The following is a 23,581-nucleotide window of genomic DNA, read 5'->3' as shown; positions in this document are numbered from 1 at the left end:
AAAACCCAGGTTTACACACTCAAAGTCCTCTACATAATATAATTTTAAAAAATGAATAAAATACAGTCACAGACTTTGGACCAAGTATTTAATTTCATTTCCAAGAAACTCTAGGTATAATTATCAGAGACAGTTCAATCTCCTGCTTAAAAGAAAATYGAAAAAGGTATGAATGGGAGTAGGATTCCACACTTTGCCTTTATAGATTTTGAAGAAAAATCAAGTCTCTGCCAGGTACCATGAATTTAAARCTAACAGACCTTTAGGTTTCCCCACTCTGAGAATCACAAGTTTTGCCTCTTCTGTCACTTAGCCAGGATTCACACAAGGCTGGAGTAATTTGAAACCAAATTCAGCAAAACACAAACTGGTAGGAATAGCATCCTTTCTGTAGTGTTCCATGATCTGAAACCTCTGTCTCATCTATGAATAACTTTTCTTGATAAAAGTACCCTTCTGCAAATGACTCAGGATATGACCTACAGCTCATGTGAATTAAATTTGTAAGATATGGAGACCCATAGAAGGGGGATATAACATGCATCTCAATGACAGAAAGATTATTGATAGCTTAAGAAGGGCACAGAAAGCTTTACTAAAGGAGTGTGTGGAACTGAGTGAGATGGCCAATCCTTGCATTTCTTCTCCACCAGGAAGCTGAGCTAATCAATCTAATTATCAAAAACCTCTTCCCCAAAACAAGAGTGCTCTGGTTCAGAAGGAGCAGAGTTAGTAGGCTCAGGAAGTATCTGTGGAGCCAACTGTTTTATCTGCAGCAGTATTTCCCTTGAGCAGCAACTCTCATTTCTGTGAGAGCCCCTGGGTCAGTACCCTTGGGTCTGCCAGGATTCTCAGTGAAATGAAACCAGTGTCATTCTTGATCCAAAACCAGATAAAGCTCACCCCAGAAAGGGACTCAAACTCACTTCTTCACAATGAATCCAAAAAGGTTGCAGGCTGATRGAAACTTATCAACTCACAAGAAACATTTTACCTTTTCCTTTCYGTTTGAATCTACCCTTAACAGAATGGGGCAGAGTCCTTAGAGYGACACACAGACCCAGAAACAGCGGCAAAAACAACTTCTGTGGCATTTTAGTCCTGCTCTGCTCCAGCCCCTGCAGCCAGGCAAACCACAAACACAGGCAACCCCAGAGCCTTTTCTGCCCAGCAGSTGCCTTCAGGTTTCCATCATGACTTCCACCCATGTCTTACTTGCACMCTTTTCTTCTCTCCTTTGCCCAGTTCAAACCCCAAATACAGAGCAAGGAGAAGCCCACTGGTTACTCCCTTGCCAAGGGGGCTCCAGATTGCACATGGGTCCATATAGAGCAGACTTTAAAAATAAACCAATAAAGCCAAATGCTGATCCTTAAGTATCATTTCAGCCCTAGAACAAAGAAGGAAGTCTACTGGAGCAGCCTGTATGCTATAGCACATATAAGAAACATTGGAGATCCTACATATGAGAGGCTTTCTTCACTGAGTTGCAAGGGCCCATGGCAAGGCATTGCACCCTTCAGATCATCCTGAAATCTTTTTTTTCAGCAGCTGGTGACTTCTATTCCTCTCATTCCCAAACTCACACTTCTTGCTAAATAAATGGAACCTTTGCAAATTAACTGAAGTCCTATAGTACAGCAATTTACAAGGGTTCTAATCAGTGTTCTCTCATCCCCGAAAAGTTCCTTGCACTTTTGTTAAACAATAGCATTACTTACATAAAATACACYTTCACAGGGATTGCTTATTGAGCAGATAAAGCATCAGGAGAAAAGAAAAGGAAAGCAGTGTTTATTGTCATAGAAACGTTGCAAGATCAAGGGCTAGGAAAGGAAGTAGCTTCTCCATTTCCATGGACTGGATGTATAGAAAGAATGCAAAGTATAATGAATAGAATAGAATAGAATAGAATAGAATAGAATAGAATAGAATAGAATAGAATAGAATAGAATAGAATAGAATAGAATAGAATAGAATAGAATAGAATAGAAATAATATGATCTTTTCCAGCTGATATGAACCAATGTGGTCCCACTAACTTCAACTAAGAGAAGTCTCAGGCCACTGAAAGACAGTTGCTTCCTGGAGAAGGGATTTTGGTTCCACGTGCAGACAGAAGGGAGCTGCCAGTGAAAGTCTTGGAAAAAACAAATAGATTGCTGCCCAGCTGGTATGGACTGGTGCAGCTGCACTGGCTTCAGACAGGGAGCAAGGCACAACACGATTTGGCCGATAAACAACAGAGCTCAGAAAGAAGAATGGTCTCACTTCCCTATGCTTCAAATAGCTGGTGTTAGGCAAGTTGTGCCCAGCACTGGTTATGAGCATGGTCTCAGAGCCCCAGCTCTCTGAGTTTTATGTTTCCTATACGCAAAGAGGTCATAGCAGGCACAGTGAGTACAGGCAGAGCTGTCACTGGTAGAGTTGTGCTCAGATTTTTGTCTTCATGCTGCACAGGAGCAGCCTTTTCATCAATGGTTTCCTTTCCACTTCCCTACTCGTTTATTCCATTTCTCCAATACACAGAGGTCATAAGGGAGAGGAACTCCAGGTGAGAATCTCACAGAGAGAAAATGCGACAATGGTAGGCTACATTAATATTCTAGTGAGGAAAAATATAGCCAGGCCACCACCCCACTCCCCTTCATTAGAGAGTGTACTGCCCTCCAAGGTAGCTCTTCTTTAGGCAAATCTGTGTAAATTGAGCTGCAGTGAGCAGCTCAGCCCACAATTACTGCAATTAAAAATGCCTTKACTGGCTTTCTTCTTTAGCTTTGCTCTTCTCTGGGTCTCTGCTTCAATTCCCAGGAGAGCTGGACCTGCTGCATATGGGCTATAGCTAGCCAGCAAATAGCTCTAGTTGTGCCACACAGACCCCTGCTCGGGGCTGGACGGATTTGCAACAGCCAAGCACATAAAGCAAGATGCCTGAGGGCTGAGCCAGCTTCTGGACAACCTGAGCTCCAAGGCTGGATCAGTTTTCTRCTCTTCCCCTCCTGGTTCCCGGACGCAGCACTGCTAAGAGAGGGGGCAAGGAGAGTGCCGCAGCTTTGCCCCGGCTGTTTCTCCTCCACCCCGGCTCCCCCCGCTCCCCCTCGGCCACCGGGCTGTCCCGGGAGGGCTGCGCTCCGCAAGCAGCGGGGACAGGCGGGACAGACAAGCGGAGCTCACTGGCAGCAAGGCCAGCTCCGCTCAGAGGAGGGAGCTCCGKGTGCCCGGGAACAGCGGGGCGGGGGGGCTGCTCCAAGCCCTGACGTAAAAACTAAGTGGGGCTGCCYGCTCCGGCTTCTTAAGGAGCGCGGCGGCCACAGTGGACTCGGAGAATCCTGCCCTGCCCGGAGCGCCACGGTAAGGGCGGGGAGCGGGACGGGACGGGGAGGGAGAGGCGGAGGAGTCGCGGCGCTGCCCGGAGCCGCTCGGGACTGCCCGGAGCCGCTCGGGACTGCCCGGCGCCGCTCGGGACTGGCCGGAGCCGCTCGGGACTGCCCGGAGCTGCTCGGGACTGCCCGGAGTCGCTCGGGACTGCCCGGAGCCGCTCGGTGCTGCCCGGAGCCGCTCGGGACTGCCCGGAGCCGCTCGGTGCTGCCCGGAGCCGCTCGGGACTGCCCGGAGCCGCTCGGGACTGCCCGGAGCCGCTCGGTGCTGCCCGGAGCCGCTCGGGACTGGCCGGAGCCGCTCGGGATGCCCGGGGATCCCGCCGGTCCCGGAGCGGCTGTGCAGCCTCACTATCGAGGGACTGTCCGTGAGAGCTCGAAGTTTAGTGACAGCAACAAATTAACTTTTTGATTATTACTGTAAGGCATTATCCACGCCGGGGAGTGGAGCGGGAGACTAAAGTGTAAGGAGAAGCGGGGATAAGCGGGGGGGACGGCGGGAAAAACCAGAACTCGGAAGTGTGAATAGCCCTCACAAACACACAAAACTTCAATGTGTGGACAGAAAGACCTAACGATTGGAGGGCGCAGGGAGGGAATTGCATGGTAAGGGCATGGAAGTATTCACTACATGCACGGACAAGAGATTAATGAAATTGGGCGTTTCCTGAGCATCCCCTCCTGCTCTCAGCTATCAAAAAATACATTATTGAACCTTGTTGAAGACTGGCAGCACAMTGCTGCCTGAGTTTGACCAGACCACAAGTGGCCTTTGCTACTGGCCCTTATTAATGCCATTTGCATCATACTTTCAAGGGCATCCATTCTCATATTAATGGTCTATCGACTCCCTGCCCAGGGCTGTCTCTTTGTTTTGACAAATCCAGAACCTTTGTCTTACCCAATTTTATAACTTAAAAAGTTTATGATAGGTGCTGGGAACCAGAAATGCAAAATCATTACTTCAGTTGTTAGCCTGTGCAAGTGAGATGGGCTCTGTCAAAGTCACAGATCCATCATTTAAAGGATTACAATATTATTATTATTTAGTTCAAACAATGGAATAATACTAAAACAGGCTAATAATACTGTCTGTTGTTGTTCAKGCTCCCCCCCCACTGCTGTCCTATGTCTGTCTCCCCACTCCCATGGTCATATCTGAGATTGCTAAATTTCTTTGAAAACCAGAAACTTGATAAAGTTAATGATGTCCCTTGAAAAAGGCTCAGTAAACAGACAGGTATGTGCATACTGCATGCATGTATACATACATAGGTGTCTCCCCACTGGAAGGGCTCTGATGCATGAACAAGAATGAAGTAGTGACTCACAAGATATTTTGGCTTACTTCTGAGAAAGCAATCCAAACATGCCTTGTGGATTAGGGTAGAGAAGAATGATGTTTTTGGGGATTTTGGGAGAAGCAGGAGGACAGCCCCGTTACTACCAACACTGTCATAAATGACATCCACTAGGCAGAGCAGTGTGGAAAGAGCAAGCTAGACCTCTTTTATTCCTTAAATGCAATGTTCAAACCCAGGGCTGTCAAGCCGGCTCTTCTCATGAGATCCCAACTCAGATTAAAAAGGGACTGTAAGCAGTTGGGGAGTAAAGTCTGAATGCCTCAAAAATGTTCCCAGATCCTGACCAGGTASCCAAACAGGGGGCTAGGTAAGAATATCATTGCCAGGACTGAAATCTCTGAAGAGTCCTTTAGCTCTACAATGAAATATGTTCCACAAAGCTGCCTACTCTTTCTTAGTCTCACACACAGGCTGTGGCTGGGCTACCTTCCATGTATAATCCCTCTGCACATCCATATCATGCCTTTGGCATTTTTCTTCACAGAGCAAGAGAATACTTCATGATCACTCATCAAAGAGACTTTCTACACAAAAAGCCAGTTGATAATCTAGCTCATTAAGAGAAGTAGCTTCCCCACCCACAACAATCAAACTGAAAATGCACTAGCATGAATACTCAGCAGATCAGCACATACATGAAACAAAATTTTGTCCTAAATGCTGATCTCRGATGTTGCTGATTTCCTCAAATGGGAAGTTTTCCATGTGCCAYGGGCTATGCTAAACACACCCCCAAACCTGTTTCAATGTCAGAAATGCTAGAAGCACGATAGAAAATACAAGAGAAGTACAAACTAGAAATGAAATCTGATGGAGACAATTGGGCCTTTCTGTCCACAAATGTTATAATTGTCAGAATTTCAATTCCTGTCCATCCATTGTGGATGTTACTTAGCCAATTTCACATTTTTAATGAACTAACAGTCTGCAATAGACATCTGTACTTTATATATATATATATATATATATATATATATATATATTTCAACACAGGAAAGCCATTGACCTGCTCGAGCAAGTCCAGAGAAGGGCCACAGAAACAATGAAAGGGGTGAAGCAGCTCTCCTGTGAGGACAGGCTGAGAAAGTTGGGGTTCAGCGTGGAGAGGGAGGGGTTCCAGGGAAACCTTGTTGCAGCCTTCCTGTACTTAAAGAGGGCTTATGAGAAAGATGGGGACAGGCTTTTTAGCAGGGTCTGTTGCAATAGGACAAAGGGTGATGGCTTCAGACTGAAGGAGGGTCAATTTAGATTAGATATAAAGAAAAAATCCTTTTACAATGAGGGTGATGAGATGCTGGAACAGGCTGTTCATGGAAGTGGGAGATGCCCTGTCCCTTAAAACAATCAAGGTCAGGTTGGACAGGGCTYTGGACAGCCTGATGTGGTTGAAGATGTCCCTGCTGATGGCAGAAGGGTTGGACTAGAGACCTTTACAGGTCCTTTGCAACCTGAACTGTTCTATGATTCTACATGCATGTATACATGTTGTACAATGCAGTTGCTATGCCATGGCTTTGTTATACCCTCTTTTCAGAACTGTTCTGCATTTTAAAACATAAAACACTCCTGGTCAATGGATGAATTTGCAACCTGCATTAATTAGAACCATTAAAACACATTTTTGACAAAAGTTTTCCATCTGCTGTCCACTGATGCTAATGACTTTGAAGGGCTCATAAAATTTATTTTAAAGGGCTCATAAAATTTTGAAAAAAGCAAAACTGCTTAAAGGCTTAAATTATGTAAAAAGGAATAGATTTTTACAGAAAAAAGGTTAGGGATCTGTAAAGCAAAAAAGGCAAAAAATTTTCAATATTAAGAACTTCCAGAAAAGACAGTTCATCATATAGATTTGAGGATGAGTAAGAAATTTTTACACATGCTTCTGCTGCACAGAGCATTGCAACTCCTCTAGTATTTATATACATGCAAAAAGCTTACACAAATCTATAAGGAGCAGAGAAATAATATATGAGTGCCTTCTATATCATGTAAAGTACCAGGACTTTATTCCTGCATCTAAGAGTGAGATGTTTTTCAGCTTCTCTTGGCTTTTTTATATTTCAGTGACGAAATGGATSTTGGAAGCAGAGGAAGAATCCACTGTACCATGAGACTCACCTGCTCTCTGTTACTCATGGCAGTGTTCTGTGTGACACCTTTTTTCTGCCACAGTCAAATTGATCCACTAGCTCTTGGGCAGGCAGACCCCCAGTGCTGGGAATCCTCCTCAGCTGTTTTACTGGAGATGAGGAAGCCTCGCATTTCTGACTCTGTCAGTGGCTTTTGGGACTTCATGATCTTTCTGAAATCCTCCGAGAACTTGAAGCATGGGGCTTTGTTCTGGGATCTGGCTCAGCTCTTCTGGGATATCTATGTGGACTGTGTGCTCTCCAGAACCCATGGCCTAGGGAGAAGGCAGATGGCAGAAGTTGAGCAGAAGATTGCTACTGTACGGTCTCAGTTCACAGAGAGAAACCAAGGTCACTACTCCTTTAATATGCATCTAATGGGCAAGAATTAGAGTGTAGTGGGAAAGAAAAGAGATTGAGGCTTATTGTGSTRTGTGGTAATAGGACAGAAACAGAGRWCAGTGCTGTGYAAAAYSTCTTACTCCTCCTGGTCAAGTGTAGAGCTCTGTTTACATTCAATGTGATTTCAGTAAAAATTTGACCTCCAAACAACCTGAACTCTAACAACAGCTTTTAAGTTTCTGTTTGATGGGGCAGGAGAAGTAGCAGAAAGTGTAAGACAGGAGGATTCAAACAAAGAAGGCAGCTCAGTAACTGAATATACTGATATATTCTGCCACACCAGCATTTTTACCACTSTTGTGCCATGAATAGGCTAGTTCTGAATTCCCCATTCTGAGAGGAAGGCATTGCACTGGTGCTGTTGGCAGCCTTTCAGCAGAAGGGTAAGGGTATATCTAWTTGCCACCTAGCAATCAGCCACTACATGTTTTCCATTTCCATACTGGTAGCTTTACCCAGCACACAATGGAAACAGACCCAGGATTTGGATGCATCCAGGCTTTCAGACACAGTTACAGCTCTAGGAAGAACACCACTACCTGTGACACTAAATGCTGCATTTCCTAGTCTCCAGGTTCCCAGCTCCAGAGAACCCCCAGACCCCTCTTCATATGCATGTCATTCACCCTTCTCAGTCTCAGAAGGGAGATACAGTGCAGCTTTTCCTACATCTCAGTCCCTTCCAAGGCTTCAGTTCTGATCCTGCTACCAAAAGAGGTATCCTTCCTTGGAGAAAATCCACTTTCAGATGGGGTAGGTGCAACAGTTTAAGGCAGAGGCAGGATCAGATCATCACCAATAGTGTAGTGCATTGGGCCCACAGTGAAAAGGCAGAACCACCCTTACACTTCAATGRATTGAGACCCTTATCTCCACTTCCTAGAGAAGCATCTTAGTCAGTAACATGTTTGGGGGAAATGTGTATGGAATAATGAAGAACCTCTCTGAACAAGTACCCATTAGAGTGTGTCTAAAAAATGAACTTAAACTCAGGGTTCTTGCACCCCAGGGACAATAYRCCACTGGAAAGTCCCACCCTTRCCCACAAACCTAAAAAATGTTTGARTATTGAAAGCTAGAATTTGGGATAGGAAGGACTGAGAGGTCCTGACCCTATTACCCACAGGCAGTATCCTGGGCACTCAGCTAGGAGATAAAGAGTGGAATCAATCCCCTCAGCCTGAGGAACTCACACACACAGGATCAGTTTCTAAAATATGAATCAAACATCCACCACGTGCATTTGAAAAGCAAGGAGTGGCTCTATCCTGCTCTGCAAAGAGTCTGTCACATAGCTCTGACTGCATCTTTACTTCTTGTTGGCATGCAGCACAGAATCCACTTCTGGTTTCCAAGTGGTCTTAGACATCATAAGGGCAACAAGTTTCTCAATCCTTACCAGAAMTGATGCACTTTTGGATGCAAAGAGAATGTAGCTTTAGACACACAAAGGAGCAGCATTGTTAAAAACTGAGATAACCCACCAGGCTAAAGCACCACATTAATTTTTGTTGAGGATTGCAGCTTTGAATATCACTGTCTAAACTCCCACTTAGCCTTTTGTTACATCTGGTTCTTCGTATCGCTATCACACTGTGATTTTCCTAAACAAAGTGCTTTTGTTCTAATCAAGATCAAGAGTAACAGTCTGATGTACTTTGAAGAATTAAATTAAGGGTTTTATGATAAATTCTGACTTTTGTTTACTCTTACACAAAGAGATTTTAAGCACTACTAAGTATTCACACCCTTTTGTTTTGTGAATTTCWRTCAGTTAATCTGGTTTCTCTGTAYAACTGATTAWCATCAGTCTCCAGCAGGCAGCTTATACCAGTGACAACCTTTTTTTTTTTTTTTGAGGAGCTATCTAATCTAACTTCTTATCCAAGTCTCCCAGTTTCTTAACAAAGCCAGCTGTTTTAATCTTTGTAACCTGTGATCCTGCTGCTTTATTTTCTCAGTGAAAGTAGAAATCAATTGGTAATAATTGCAGATAGAAATCACATAGGAAATGATAAGGAATAGAATTACCACTTACATATAAAGAGAGSTACAAACCTGTTTTCTCAACCCTACGAGCAGCATTAATGTCACTTAAATTATCTTGTGTACTTCACATCTACATTGATGGGTGTAAGTAGCTTTCATCAGGCTTGTTCTAGAAATCCAAAATAAAGGAATTTTTTTTGTTTTGTACTGTTACTTTTGCAAGAGTTGATAACTTTATGCTTCATACCACAGTTTTTCATCTTATTCTTCTTAAATAGTTAAAATTTCAATATGTCTGTGTTTGTTTTGTTGTTTTTTYWWAAATTGCTAACAGAATCATAAATCAGGAATGAGGAKCAATCTGGAAACTGCAGTCTTTGTRGTTCCTTAAACATATCACTGAATTGGAAAAGCAGAACAGAAATCTGAACTTAGCATAGACATAATGATCTCAAGGTGTTATTATTAGCATTACATTTCAGAACTCACAGATAAATCCTACTTGTGAAGATTGAATATCAGGAATTTTTCTAAGGGAAAAAAAATTCTCCAAGCAAAAAAAACCTAGCATGGCTCTTGCTAAGAGCTTCTCAGTAGTACCAAACAGACCTACTTTGTCACATCKTAGAAGTCACCCATACTTTATCCTCCTGGAAAACAATTCTCTTCAAGTGTTCATCAAGAAGTGGGAGAAGTAACCCAGTTCCAGACTTACAGATTCAAACACTGTATGCTGAACCAGTCTAGTCCCTCCAGAATTTTGACTGTGCTCACAGTCTAAACACACTGTTAAAATCTACACAATCAATGAAAAAGACTACAAAATCAGAACAGCTGAATATGAGTAATCTCACTATCTTAATTTTATGCCTAAAATCCTATATTTAACCCAGCAACATTTCAACATCCCTAGACATTCCACAGAGAAGWGTTAATCAGTTTTTAGTTGAGAGTTTTTCAGTTACCTGGCCAAGCTCTCTTTAGTAACTCATCCCTTTCCCCTAACAAAATCCAAACACTTTGAAAAAGCAGCTTTCACAAATGCATTTCCAATCCATTACAACCCTSTAGTTACATTATAGTTATAACAACTCTTAACCAAGAGACCCACAAGAAAAACATAGCTTTTGTATTCACGGCAAATCCTCCTGATAATCCCCCACAGTTCTTCAGGGAAATAACAAATGTGCTGCATGATAGTTGAGCAATCTCATCCACTGTGCAGAGGTTGAGAACAGGCCTTTGAGTCAGTAGGATTCTGAGCAGGCAAGCACTTGGATTCTGCTAATTACAAGTAGAGATTCTTATGGGAAGGCTAAAGGAAAAGGTCCATACTGAGGGAAAAGATCAAAGTGACTTGACCCTGAAAGGCAGCTTGCAAATGGCTGTCACCAGAGCAAGAGGCTTGGGGGCAATGCTGATAAAATGAGGACCAGCAGCAGCTAAAGGCAGAGGAAACACAGATGTGGGAAAGTGATTATTCAGCTGCTCTTTGCTGTTTGGAAATTATTTACTTATATGCATTTTTATGTCACTTTTCAGGGACATTTTCTCAYATTCAGAGGTCGCCAGTTCTGAAGAAGAAAGACTCATTTGAAGATTTAATAAGTATCCACATACATAACAGTAGATCTATATTACTTGGAAGAATGATTGCAGAGTTAGGAAAAAAGCGGAAATTACACATTTAGTCTAAGATCTTGATTTGTAGATTTTTTTAAACTACTTCTCTTTATTTTTTGCATTTTAATCCCCATTAATGTCAGTTTGGTAAAAGAAGGCCTGTAACCTTAAGCTCTACATCCCTGATTAACTTGGACTTATGAGTTTTCTTAATTACCARTGAATTTAGTCTCCTTACTAAACTGCATGATTTATAAGCAGTTGTCTACTTTAACCTCTGTATATATCAGGCTTTTTGTAATATATGTGATCTGTTCAAACTATCRTCTTTTGGGTGCCAAAACAGGAAATAACTGATCCTTCAATAAAGCATAGACAAGCAGAGAAGAAAGTTGTCAAAAAACCTCCACTGGCTCCAAGACAGGATTAGAGTTGAGATGGKGATGTTTGATTGCATGCATAGCTGTACACTTGTACAAAGCAACCACTGCTCAAAGACATCTTCCTGCTAAAGAAAAATAGTACATATTTCTACATGAAACTTCATGTTTTCCAGTAGAAGGGTTAACAGATTKTACCAGCTCCTCTGTTTTCACACTTAAAATGTTTAATCACAAGAATTCTCATACATAACTTGCATACACTTCTTTTTTAGCTCGCAAATTCTTTGTAGAAAAATCACATTCTTCTGACTCTTRTTGATAACCCTAATAGGCAATTTTACACTAAACTAATGCAAAATAACTTAWAACAGGTAACATTTGATGCTTTTATCATATAAATTATTTCTGTTGCTAGACCGACTAGATGCAGCTACAAATTTCATCTTTCCAGGGCAATTACATTTAGTTGTTCATTCAAAGTTTCTTTCCTGGAGCATGTATCAATATTTGTTGTGGTTTTTTATTTTTCCCAAATGCCCACAGAAAAAAAACTTGCTTCCTGGTTGTTCATCAATATGCAGAAATAGGTTCTGATAACAAAATGGATAAAGAAATCTTGAAACGGTTACTGGCTTCAGTGAAATAAGGCTTAAACACAATCCCATTGGGAGAAATCCTGACTTAAGGAAGCAAACAAAAAACTGTACGAGGGCTAAAAGCTTCAATGGCACTGCATTTGTGCTTCAAGTTAAGCATGCAATAAACCATTTAAACATTYAAGAGAGGAGGGAACACTAAAGTAGGATAAACAGAGGAACACAGTTGAGTGTACTCAACAACAGACCCCCAGTTGCAGCCACAGCCTATAAAGTGCTTTGCTACCACATGGGAGGGCACCAGGAGAATTGCTACAACAGATCTGTTCCACTCCTGTACCTATGTTGTTAATTAACTACATTATATTAATATATCTAAAAGCCCTGTTGATGCAGCTTTTATCATCATAAGATACACAGTCTTCACTCTCAGTCCCTACAGCTACCAAGATCAGCACAGTGTTAAGGGTTGGATGCCTCAGCCCAGCAGGATTGGTGTTGTAGTAGAGCAGATGTTATCTGCTCCCAAATGCTCCCAAGCTCTAGCAAATGTGAAATCTGACAGGACATCTGAACAGGTCTTGTTTGACTTAGATGCTTTTCCAACAGGGCAAGAGGTTAAKGCTTTGGGAAGAGGTTAGTGCTTCCACTTTAGATAGGTCCCTCCTGCAACAACAGGATCCCTTAGGAAATGGCTTATGACAGCTTTCTTCCTCCCTTCAGACAGAAGCACCACTGGGCCAAGATGATATTTAGCTTAAGTGAATTTGCAAAACTTCTCTGCTTGAGTGAGCTTMTTAATTAATAGGCTGTAGCAAAATTCAGCCTTTGAGGCAATGGTCTGGAAAGGATGTGGAGGAAAGACTGACAAAACAGATCAATCTCTAGGGCAGATCACACTATGGAGAACATTTGGAAATTGCTGATGTAAAGAGACAATCTGTGTTATTARTTGCACTGAAATAAAAAACAGGATGCAACTAACTACATGTAAACCTGAAAGTGACAGAGTGCAAGTGATAAAAGAATGGCTATGTTAAAAAAAAAGCAAGGGGTCTGAGATGAAAGAAGATATGCTATACAGGAACATTTAAAAAGGTCACTGTGTTTAAAGACAGGATATTGCCTCCTACCATTGTTCCTTGTACACTTCATGGCAGACCTTTRAGTGAGCTAGGATTGTTTTTACAGATACTGTTCCTGACTTACTGTTTCTCAATCAGAGTGTGTGACAAAAAGGATGGGATGAACATGTCTGACTGACATTTCTTCACTGGGAGCTGAACTGAATAACAACARAATAAAGACCTTGTGATTTTGTCCCTTTCATCTTACAGGGAGCTGGAGACTAAACAACTGCTTCTTAGCATGGAAAACATTTCTTTGAGTCTTTACATATTGCCATGAAAGAAGAGTTCATGGTGGCTCTGGAAAATCTATTTGTAAGCATTTGTACTCGTTGTCTTCAGACTAAACCAGCATTTGTCAGTTGCTACAGTTTCCAACCAAGTTTAATTCAGCTGCACACAACTAGCAGGAGATTTAAAGCCTTGTCAGAAGCTGATGGGTATCAGCAGTTACTGAATCAACAGTTAGGTTCCTTGGATTGTTGTGTGTGTCKCTTGGCACTGACATATTGCAAAAGTTACTAAGCTTCTACCTCACAGTATATTTATATATGTTATGATATGGGTATATCCACTTTCCAATGACCTCATCACTATTTTTTCTCTGGAGTCCTCCCTCCTCCCTCAAGAAGTTTCTTTTCTTTTTCACCCTTTTTACACTTCCTTTGCTAGAAACAAACCACTTGTTACCTTCGAGTAGCATACCATTATTTGTTGCTGTAAATTCTTGAGTGTTTGCAGTGTGTGCAATTCAGGCCTCCTTTGACCAATGTTAGCAGAGAGAACCAGGAATGTTCATTAATCACACTACCACCGTGTAAGGTCTTTTAAGAAGATGGCTGAGGTGCTATGAACTGAAAATAATCTTTCTAGCCTCTTTAATGACTCAGGTAGTCCCTTTATCTTGATTATTATTCATTCTGAAAAATACAACACAAGGAAAATCTGTGTGGAAAATATATGTGGAGTCCTGCTGAGCAGCTTTTCTAAAGCCTTATGCTTTTMATTTCATTATCCTTTTCAATCACATCAGCATAAACCCTGTTTGATTATATATGAAACAAAGCTTCAGAATATATCATTTACCTTACTTTTCTCCCATAGCTTCCAAAAATATTTTTGAATTTTTTTTCACCCAAGCAAAATTTATTTTCTTTGTAATCACAGAAAAAATCCTGTAAAAACTAGGAGTATTTTCTTTMTTGGAAAGCTGGTATAGTTTCAGTGACATAACCAAAATCCTTAAAAGTATGCAAATTTTCTTGAACCATAACTGGTTTTGAGCATACACAAACATATTCACTATTTTYATGCACCTCCTGCAAAACAGTGATRATAAGTAGCTGACTCTATATTATTTTCTCTCTGAAGTGGTACTGAACAATTCCCATTTCTCAGMTCTTTAAAATCCTTCTGTGCATTACAGGGAAAAGAACATTTTCCTTGTTGCTGGCATCACCAAGAAATACAGCATCATTCCAAGGAAGTAACTTGACCATGGGATATCAACAGCTAATGAGAAAGAAATGGGCAATCGTTTGCACTGCTCAGGAATCCACAGCCCAGGAGCTGGAAATCACCAATAGAAATGGAACATAGCTCTCCAAAATGTCCCTGGTGAAGTCAGTAAATGCAGAAATCTGTCACGCTGTGTTATTACAAGGCAACATCTGAGACGCTTTAAAAAGAGACATGAATTACCTTAAGTAGTTCAGTGAAGTTGTAAGGTGAATGGTAGTTTCCATCATTTACAAGCTGGTGAAATTACTTGGTTGATGAGATCAGAAAAGGACCTGCAAACCTGCTCAGCTGTAGAGAAGARCTCCTGGTGCAAAGCAGTTTGTTGTGCTGAAAAGCAGAATCRATTTTAAGTATTTCCAAGCTTTTGGATTCTGCCAGAGCTGTAGAAATAAATTTCTTTATAAATTTCTAAGATACCTCTGTAGAAACARCAGCCTTTTCTGTCATCTTCCTTATTACATCCTCATTATCAAATGAGAGGCATCTGGAGCATTGAACACAGCTCTGTTGTATAAGACCATTGATTACAGGAGGATTTTGTACTGCTGGAATTCTCCTGGGACTAGAGTTATAGTTACAGTGCCACAGAAGTGGCAAGAGCAAAGACCTCCAGAACCCTCACCAGTTTAAGTTTGCTCCTTAATTGAATGCCAAGACTGATTACCTCTTAGGAGCTTTGACTCATCCAGTTTCAAATCAGTCTAACGTTAGGGGTTATATTTGGAATATGCTCTACCTTACAATAGAGAATAGTACTACAAAGGCTAAGGCAAGATTCTGAGTTTCCTCTGAGGGTTACATGATTAGGAACAATATTACAGAGTAAACTGGATGAAGGTAAGAGGACAGTGTCAGGATGATTGGAGAATGTATACCTGTTTGGGTTTGGAGAGACAATGCATCCTTCAGTTTCATCATAAGCAGTTCCACTTCCTCTCCGAGTTCCTTCTCATCAGGTGATATCTGCACCGCAGTGGGAATAAGAACTGTATTTTTCATGATTCCACTGACAGCGTTTTCTGTCAATTTAGGTGGATATGTTTGTTTCTCTTTTGTTTTTTTATGCTGTCCCATATAGGATTTGTCATTCTGCAGGGACACAGACTCCAGTGAGTCATCTGAGAGGATAAAGTCCACTGCAGGGGGAACCTCAGGTGTCTGCAAAAGCTGCATTCTATTTGCAGGGTTTGGGGGACTCAAAGATTTCCATTCTGCATGTGTTCTGGGAGTAGGCCTTATTCGGGCAGGATTCAATCCATCCTGTGTTCTCCTTTTCAGCAGAACATGTGGATTTCTTGGCATTGTATTATGACACTGTGCAAAAGGATGCTCTGATGATGACTGCAACATTGTCTACAACAGAAAAAACACAGAAAATACACTGTGAAAACAATTGATATTTCAGTTTGCCAGTAGTATTAAAACAGCATTGCAGAAAATGCTACAAAAATGCTGTAGTGGAAAAATGCTTCTTCTGTGAAATAAGGGCCTTTCTAGACTCTCTGAAATAATTGTAATGATGAAGAATAGTTATCTGCCTTGCTTAGTTACAATTGCAAACAAATAAAGTATTTTCTGTAACATCTATATAACATCCCAGTAAAAGACAGCAATTAAAAATGACATTTTATTTATTCAATGCCAGTTCTCTGAAGAACAGACTGCAATGAAGTAGCTAACACTTCTGTTGGAAACCATTTCTCACTCTTACTAGAATATCCATTATTTTCATTTCAGTRGTATTTAAACATCCTAACATGGATATCTGTGCTAGATGCCAGATATACACAAGTAAATCCCTACTGCAAAGACCTTATCTGCTTTCTCTGAAGAGAAGAACCTAAGATGACCAGAAACACAAGTGGAAGGTGCATGAAGTAGTATCAAGGGTGCTGTTCTGCAGGGAAAGCAGTAGTGTTCAGTATAGCTCATAGCTGTGATGATTCTTGCTGAATCTATCACTATACCTTTACTTCTTCCTTCATGTGCTGCAGCGTCAGTTGTAGGTTTTCATGGCTTACTCTCAGTCTTTGGAGTTTTGCCTCTATTCTGCAGCTTTTTTCTTCCTGGCAGTTATGAAGAAATTGCATTTTGTCCTTCCATTTGTTGAACTGCTTCTTCATGTACCTACCAGAGACACAAAAGGGTAGGATTTTTGCTAGACCACACATACACAAATATATGCAGTCATGGAAATGGGCAAACACTTTAGCACAAACTTTGTCCCTTCACCAGTTCTGGAAATTTTTGGGATTAGAGGCCAGTATTTCAGTAGCTGGACTGTATCCATGGAATTAGCAAGAACATGAGTGTTCTAGATGAGGAAAGATGAGAGCTGAGTGGAACTGTGGCCAGGACTGAAGCTTGCATCTTGGGATTTTACCTTTTCCACAAAGGTGGCTGTAAAATGAGAGATCTTATAACAGTCCCTCTGTATAGAAGTAAATTTATATAAACTTCCTGGCCTGCAAAAGATTCCCATCACATGCCTGAGCAACAACAAAGCAAAAGCACCTTCTACCCCTCGGATAAAGTTTCTTCTTGATCATGGTATTCTGAGTGGTTTCTTTGATGATACCAATAGTGTCTGCACAAGCCACTTGTCCTTGAAAAAAGACTGGCGGCAATCAGAAGTGCCACCCTCCCATGCACTCCAGAGATTTAGAAATTACCTACTCAGAGCATAGCATGACAAAAATACCACCCATAATTCTGTCCTAGCTGTGATTTCTTTAAGAAGCTAGGGCAGAAAGTTTTGCTTTGCTCACAGCTGAGCTGGTGACAGTAAAGTTTCACACTGCAGTAATAAACCAACTGCTTCATATCACAGATCTGAGATAGTTATCTGCTTTGCTTAGTTACATTCAGAAGTTMATCTGATTCACTTTCTTTTGGTTATGCTTTGGCTTAGACACAAGAGCCCCATAGTTTCACTTGAATTATGAAAGATTTGTCTGAATGGGACAGCAAGTCAGACCATTTAAGAGTAAATTTAATATTACAGCAGTCTTTTATAATAACATTTAAGTGCTCTTCACTGTAAAATGCTGTCTTCCTTCAGCTCACTCAGAGCCCAGTTCTGTGAACAGACACATGAATTCTGGAAGTTGGTCCACAAACAAGAATAAAGAGCTTCTCATGGGTAATGTGAWTCATTCACCCAATGCTGTGATAAGCTCTGGGTCAGAGGGTGATGCAGCWTTATAGCAACAGGCTTCCCAAATATCCTCTCAACCAGTGCTAATCTAAATGAAACCTGAAGATCTCTGCCATATCTTTTTATTTTTTCAAGTGAGAACAGACTTACAATGAAACTTCAAYTGTTTAGCTCTGATCTTGGAGTGCCCTTGTGTGAACTTAGATCAGCAACTGTACTTAGAATGAAACRTAACAGGAAAAGAGGGAACTGAACATACTGAAGGAAATAAAGAGAGTGGATTAAGGATCAAATTCTACACTTCACTGTAATTCCATCATATTCAGTGGTCATAGCCATGGTTATATAGAGAGCACATTTATATATCACTACAAAAATGAAGGAGGGGAAGGCAAAAATGCAAGAAAAAGATAAGCATCATTGCTCATACACCAATGTCCCCCTTGCTATGCCACCCAAGCAAACAAGCCTCCTTAAAAATTTTTAATTTAGGAATTAATATTTTACAGTATCAAAGGTTTGACTATCAGAAGGAACTCCTGTGATTAACTATTATGGATTTTATACCAACAGTTATTGTATTCAGCCTATTAATCTCTATTCAATATACAGCATATTTTTTAGAAAGATATCCTACTTTGATTTATAAGTTTCATGCAAATTATGAAATTTGTTTTCATTAAGTCTTATTTGGAGAAAAATTTGAAAAGTATGCTATTCTGATATTTTTACTTGGATGAACATTTTTTTTCCTAAAAATTACTTATAGAAATATAAACTAACAATTGCAGAAATGCTGATGAAAGCAAACCAAAATGTTTTGCTTTGCCATTCTTTTTCCAGGGATTTCCATCTMACATGTGGTTGCTGAGTTTTTATTATTCATCCTCATTTGATAAACTCCTTTTTTAATCTCAAAATCTCCAAAGTATGGGAAAATCATCTGTCTTCTAGCCCTCTAGCTGGAGCAGCACTGCCCACCAATCTTCAGTCAGTGTGCTACTGCATTTACCTACCTGCTGTCACTGTGAATRCCTTTAATGGATTCTTGTATTTTTAATACATCTGCTTCAAAAGAGGCTATTGCCTAAAACAAAAAGAAGTATCTGTTCATAACTTTATCAGCAATAGCTTTTCATTCTTATGCACAAGTTTAACTATGGCAAATTTTGGATTTGGTCTGTTTTACAAATTTACTAGTTAACTTTCTAAATTTAATGTATTACAATCAACCAATGCTGCAAAGTATTTCTAATGGTTGGAAAATTTATTCTATAGAATGTTTGTTCTATGACAAATTTAAGTGTATGGGAATTTGTCTGAAATTAGAACAAAATCCATATTCCCAATGTCTGCAAAATGGAATATTCTGATTTGGGAAAAATCTCTCCCAAGTCCCACAACTGCTTTGAGACAAAGAGATGGAGAGAGAGACTGATGTAGAAGAGAGAAGAGAAACTCCTGATCTTTACATGGAAGTAGCATTCTCTGGACCATGCAGGAAACACTAGCCCAGAAGTCAGGGAGACTAACACTTTCCAGCTAAGCTACTTTTGAGGCATGATTTAAGTTGGGCAGGAATCAGCAGGAATTTATAAGACTAAGAGCTGGATGGCTCAGGACCACATAATCATGGATTTTGTTAAAAGCAATCATTGGACTGCTACATAGCTGTCCACACCTTATGAATCAAATGGAAATAATCTACACTATAGGATCTTGGAAATCTGTATCAAACTGCTCAAAAGGAATTCTGAGCCCAGAGAGAAAAGAAACAAGAGAGCAATKCACCTGACCAAATCCCAGTACAAGGATGAAAGTCCTGTCTTGCTGTTTTCTAAAATGACAAATGCTGACTGTCAAAATTCATTTAAGAATGTCTGCCCACAACTTCTCCTGCAGAGATCTGCTGGCTGGCATTATAGCTTGAGCTGGGCAGCAGAGTTSTAAAAGACAGGTCTTCCAAAGGGTAGTACAGGAGTAGCAGCCAAAGGAGTGACCTGACACACAGAGGCCAGTTCTCTCTTACTGCACTCCTTGGCTTCTGGGAAGAACAAGATGAGTGGATGACACAAACTGGTTTGAACACAACCCAGTGTTCCCTATATTCTGAGTAAGTACAGAGCTACCAATCTCTCAGAAAACATAGAAATAAAAAACTGCTATGTCCTTATTTTTAGCTACACTGTCCTACCCACTCCTTTAGCATTCTTTCTATGAAGGAAACTTGGAAATGGATTAATGGACACCTTTTGTGCATTAGATATTTTAGTTGGAGTGGACACTGCTCTGGGTTTATCTTAAGAGGGTGCATTCTGTCCTCTTGTTATTTCCATGGTAACAAAAATGGCCTGAGCCTATTAAGAATTAAGGCATTCTTCTTTGACATTTGCTTGCAGTAGGASGACATGATGGCCTTTTCTACTGTCAGAATAGCGAGACAACTCCAGTCTCATCCAGACTTTAGCGTGCTGCTCTACAACAACTCAAAAAACCCCAAGCAAATATTCTTACAGGTGCTTCTGAAGGTCATAGAAGTCAAGGAGTTAGTCACTAATCTTGAAAAGATATCAAATTCAAACTTTGCTAAGTTTTCAGATTCCACACTCTTTTCCATAAGTTAAGAGGAATTAACAGAAAGGTGAAGCTGCCATCACTTTTTCATTGGAATTAGAAGTCAATTAGATAATTAACTTGCCAGGTCTTCYTCACAGCTTTAGCAGTATTACTGCTTCATCTTTGGCTCACCTGAGCTATTGTCTTGCCTTGCTCTGGTGTGCTGTTATTCTCACTCTTCCACATTATAGTCCTGTTTTCTGGTATGAACCTGGGTGACTCTGGGATGCAATTKTCCACAGGGAAAGACACATTTTCAGGTAATGATGAAGCACTGAATTCTGCAGGAGGACTGTATACCAACAGAGAAACAATGAGTAGGGAAAGGATCAGGACTCACATGGTTTTGTTACCCAGAAAGATCCAAATAAAACTAATGCAGTATAAGTAGACAGACAGATGTGCTATTGACTAAGCAGGAAGTAAAATTTAGCTATACCTGCTGGCAYATTTTTGTTGAAAGAATGAAATTCTTGAAAACAAATTCGACAGAGTCTCAAGAACAGGTTCTTCTTTCCACCCATTTAATTTTTGTGCAATTTGCTGCTTCTCTTTTTTGCCTCCTTTAGCCAAGAGTTAAATATATTAGGAAATTCAGCTACAAAAAGATAGCRAAGTGTCCTGCTGTTCAGTCCATTCCATACTAGGAAAAGCCTAGATATTTATCAGCCCAACAGTGACACCTGCAACAACCATAAATTATTTTGTCTCACTGCTAACTAAACAGTAGGGAAGCAAACCCCCACAGAATTAAAGAGAAATTTCCATTGCTTCCAGAAAGATTAAATTACATTCAAAATTATTAAATATTGTTGCTGAATAAAAGAGAGACAATATTAGCAATGAAAGATGTAATGCATTTCAGCACATTCTTAAAAACAAACATTGAAATAATACTCTCCATAAGAATCACTGTAACTATYGCCCATTGGTCTTATAGTATATAAAAACTGTTTTCTAACTGCAAACCTACCAGACAAGCACAACCTGGTTTTAKAAACAGTTTTTTCTAATCCTTCACATACAGATGAATTTAATTCTTTTAGAGAGGACTGATCATTTTTCCCTATTTCAGTTTCACTGAAGCCTCATTTGAAGAATGTGTAAGATGCAAGTCTGTTGCTAGATCTTTATGCAACTAGGAAGGAACYTCACCCTATGTATGTTTGTAGTGCTAATATCCTATAATCATTCCCATCAGTTTCTACACGTAAATATCATAGCAAGGAAGGAGAAATTACCAGAAAAATCCCAACATAACCTCCAATGTTCACTATTAACCACTGTGATCAGTGGAAATACAATAATAACTTTAAATATTAACCAAAGCACACAAAACTACTGGTCTGAAAGAAGAGGAATGTTGAGATCAGCTACTTGGTATTGTGAATAATCCCACAGGCATGTAATTCAGTGGGACTTGAGTAGAATGACTGTCAGTRTATGCACTGTGGGTCACATRTGGAAAGTATTCACARTWAATTTCCAGTGGATTTGTCACAGAGGTGCTTAARAACTCATGMAATTGTGAAAGGTTATAAATATTTRTAATGCTTGACCCTAGATTGAGCATGAGAAATTAAATGGAGTGAAAGAGACAACATAAGGAAGGAGGAAAGCAAGACACAAGCATGCTGTATTTCATAAGACAATTGATCATAAAGTTTTCAGCATGGTAACGATGGTTAAGCTACAGAAAAACGTGCAGCAACTTACTTTTTTCCTGTTTAATAGACAATCATGACATAGTTTCTGTCATAACAAAATCCCTTACTCAGAGGACATAATCAAGCAATATTCCACAGCCTGACATTCAGAGATAATAAATTCAACTGAAACTGAAACTCACAAAGTCCTTTTGTGAGAAGGGAAATGCCTCTTCTCCATTGACTCCAGAGTTGCCCTTCTCTGAGCCTCCTTTCTTCTGCAGCGTTCCTGAAACAGGTTRTTCTTGATGGTGCAGAGAAAGTGCTTTGCATTCGCCTTTGCTGACATCTATTGGAATGAGGGATAATAAAGAAGTGAATTTTCAAACAGGTGCTGCCCAGAAGCAGACACAGGCAAAGGCAGAGGGCAAAGGTCCACTGTTCACCAGCTGAAGAGGCTCATGGCTGCTGTCTGAGCCCTAGAACGGGAGCTGAGGTGAGTGAGGATGCTGCACCACAGGCAAGAGCAGCTCCAATTCTTTTAASCAAAACACTGTCTGGGCCAAAACACTGTCTGTAGCCTGGAAATGCCTAACACAGGATTTTGRTAGTTACAATGATTAAGCTCACAGTCACAACAGTAATTTTGCTCAACTAGTATCTAAGTTCCAGCTTGATCAAGAGGAGGAAGTACTTTTATACTTGTATAAAGCATTTGTAGATATAGYCTTCCATGGCTCACATCCTCCTCTCACACAATACAATAAAATATTCATTTATTTTATCACAGGAGTGTCAGGCTCATGTACAACAATTAAGCTCACTACCTCTATTACTATTTGAGGACACAAACCAACTCTGCCCCAAGAGGTGTTTGCTGCAGAACACARGGTGAGCCCTGACAGACTGAAAAGGAAAACACAAATAAAACATATAGTACTCATAGTACTTCTCAACATGGTAGTAACATTACCACAAGATGTCACCACGGTAAGGAAAAACAGTGCTGATATTTCAAACCCCCACTCCGCAGCTCAGTCCCTGATATAGACAGTGTGAAAACTTACCCAGACAAGGACAGCATCTGCTGAGAGTGGAGAGTAKATGGGGATAGCAACTTACTGCTGATTACATCCCACACAACAGATACAAAAATGGTATCTGTCATAGTGAGTAGCTTATCCTTTCAATTTTGGCATAGATTTTGGTCTGTAATGTAATATTTGGCTTATAAAGTAATAKTCACACTGTTAGTGTTAGAGTAGGACTTCATAAAAGGAAACTAAATTCAGTGATTCAGTTGTAACACGGCAGCAACAATGTGACAGCAACCAGGCTGCATCATCTCCTGCCTTCCTTTATCTCTCTTGCCCTTCCTTCTGGTGCTTCCACAAATACACACTCCCATYCACTTTCCATTCACACTGATTTTAAWGTCTCTRCTTAGAAATCTCTACATGAGGAGAWCAGTAAACATTTGATTCTCCTACTTTCTCACATATGGAGTATTAGAAAGAATATTTGTAGTACAGAACTGTTACTTTTAATGCAGATATTGAGCATGGAGATCTAAATTTCTCCACAATGTTACCAATARGGTTTTGTTTTCAGAAAGAGAGCAATGAAGTTGCAACAGTTTTAATGTTAC

The 23,581-nt window shown here is 40.4% G+C and overlaps 2 protein-coding genes across 3 annotated transcripts in view; one reads left to right on the top strand and one right to left on the bottom strand.

Moving 5' to 3' along the window:
- The first annotated feature begins 2,893 nt into the window (after positions 1–2,893).
- On the top strand, positions 2,894–11,629 carry FAM237A (family with sequence similarity 237 member A). 2 transcript variants are annotated; one of them, XM_057372883.1, is made up of 3 exons: positions 2,894–3,351; positions 6,809–7,224; positions 10,807–11,628. In XM_057372883.1, exons 2-3 carry the CDS (start codon positions 6,816–6,818, stop codon positions 10,953–10,955), a joined length of 558 nt encoding a protein of 185 aa, XP_057228866.1. In that variant the 5' UTR covers positions 2,894–3,351; positions 6,809–6,815; the 3' UTR covers positions 10,956–11,628. The 2 variants fall into 2 exon arrangements, with proteins under 2 accessions (XP_057228866.1, XP_057228867.1); XM_057372884.1 differs by lacking the exon at positions 2,894–3,351 and adding an exon at positions 3,710–3,745 and having other exon boundaries at positions 10,807–11,629.
- Positions 11,630–14,272: 2,643 nt separating this feature from the next.
- The window catches only part of DYTN (dystrotelin), an 18,772-nt gene continuing 9,463 nt past the window's right edge, over positions 14,273–23,581 (bottom strand). The window contains exons 9-14 of the mRNA XM_057372881.1: positions 22,137–22,282; positions 20,420–20,579; positions 18,688–18,758; positions 16,482–16,641; positions 15,390–15,867; positions 14,273–14,841 (exon numbers count right to left, since the gene is read on the bottom strand). Coding sequence (XP_057228864.1) covers positions 14,738–14,841; positions 15,390–15,867; positions 16,482–16,641; positions 18,688–18,758; positions 20,420–20,579; positions 22,137–22,282 — 1,119 coding nt within the window. The 3' untranslated portion in view covers positions 14,273–14,737. The remainder of the gene's footprint in view (positions 14,842–15,389; positions 15,868–16,481; positions 16,642–18,687; positions 18,759–20,419; positions 20,580–22,136; positions 22,283–23,581) is intronic.

Source organism: Malurus melanocephalus, unplaced genomic scaffold (assembly GCF_030028575.1).
Source record: "Malurus melanocephalus ecotype Western Australia unplaced genomic scaffold, MMel_1.1 scaffold_180, whole genome shotgun sequence".
NCBI classification, from domain to species: Eukaryota; Metazoa; Chordata; class Aves; order Passeriformes; family Maluridae; genus Malurus; species Malurus melanocephalus.
This window is presented reverse-complemented; position numbering and strand designations above follow the sequence as displayed.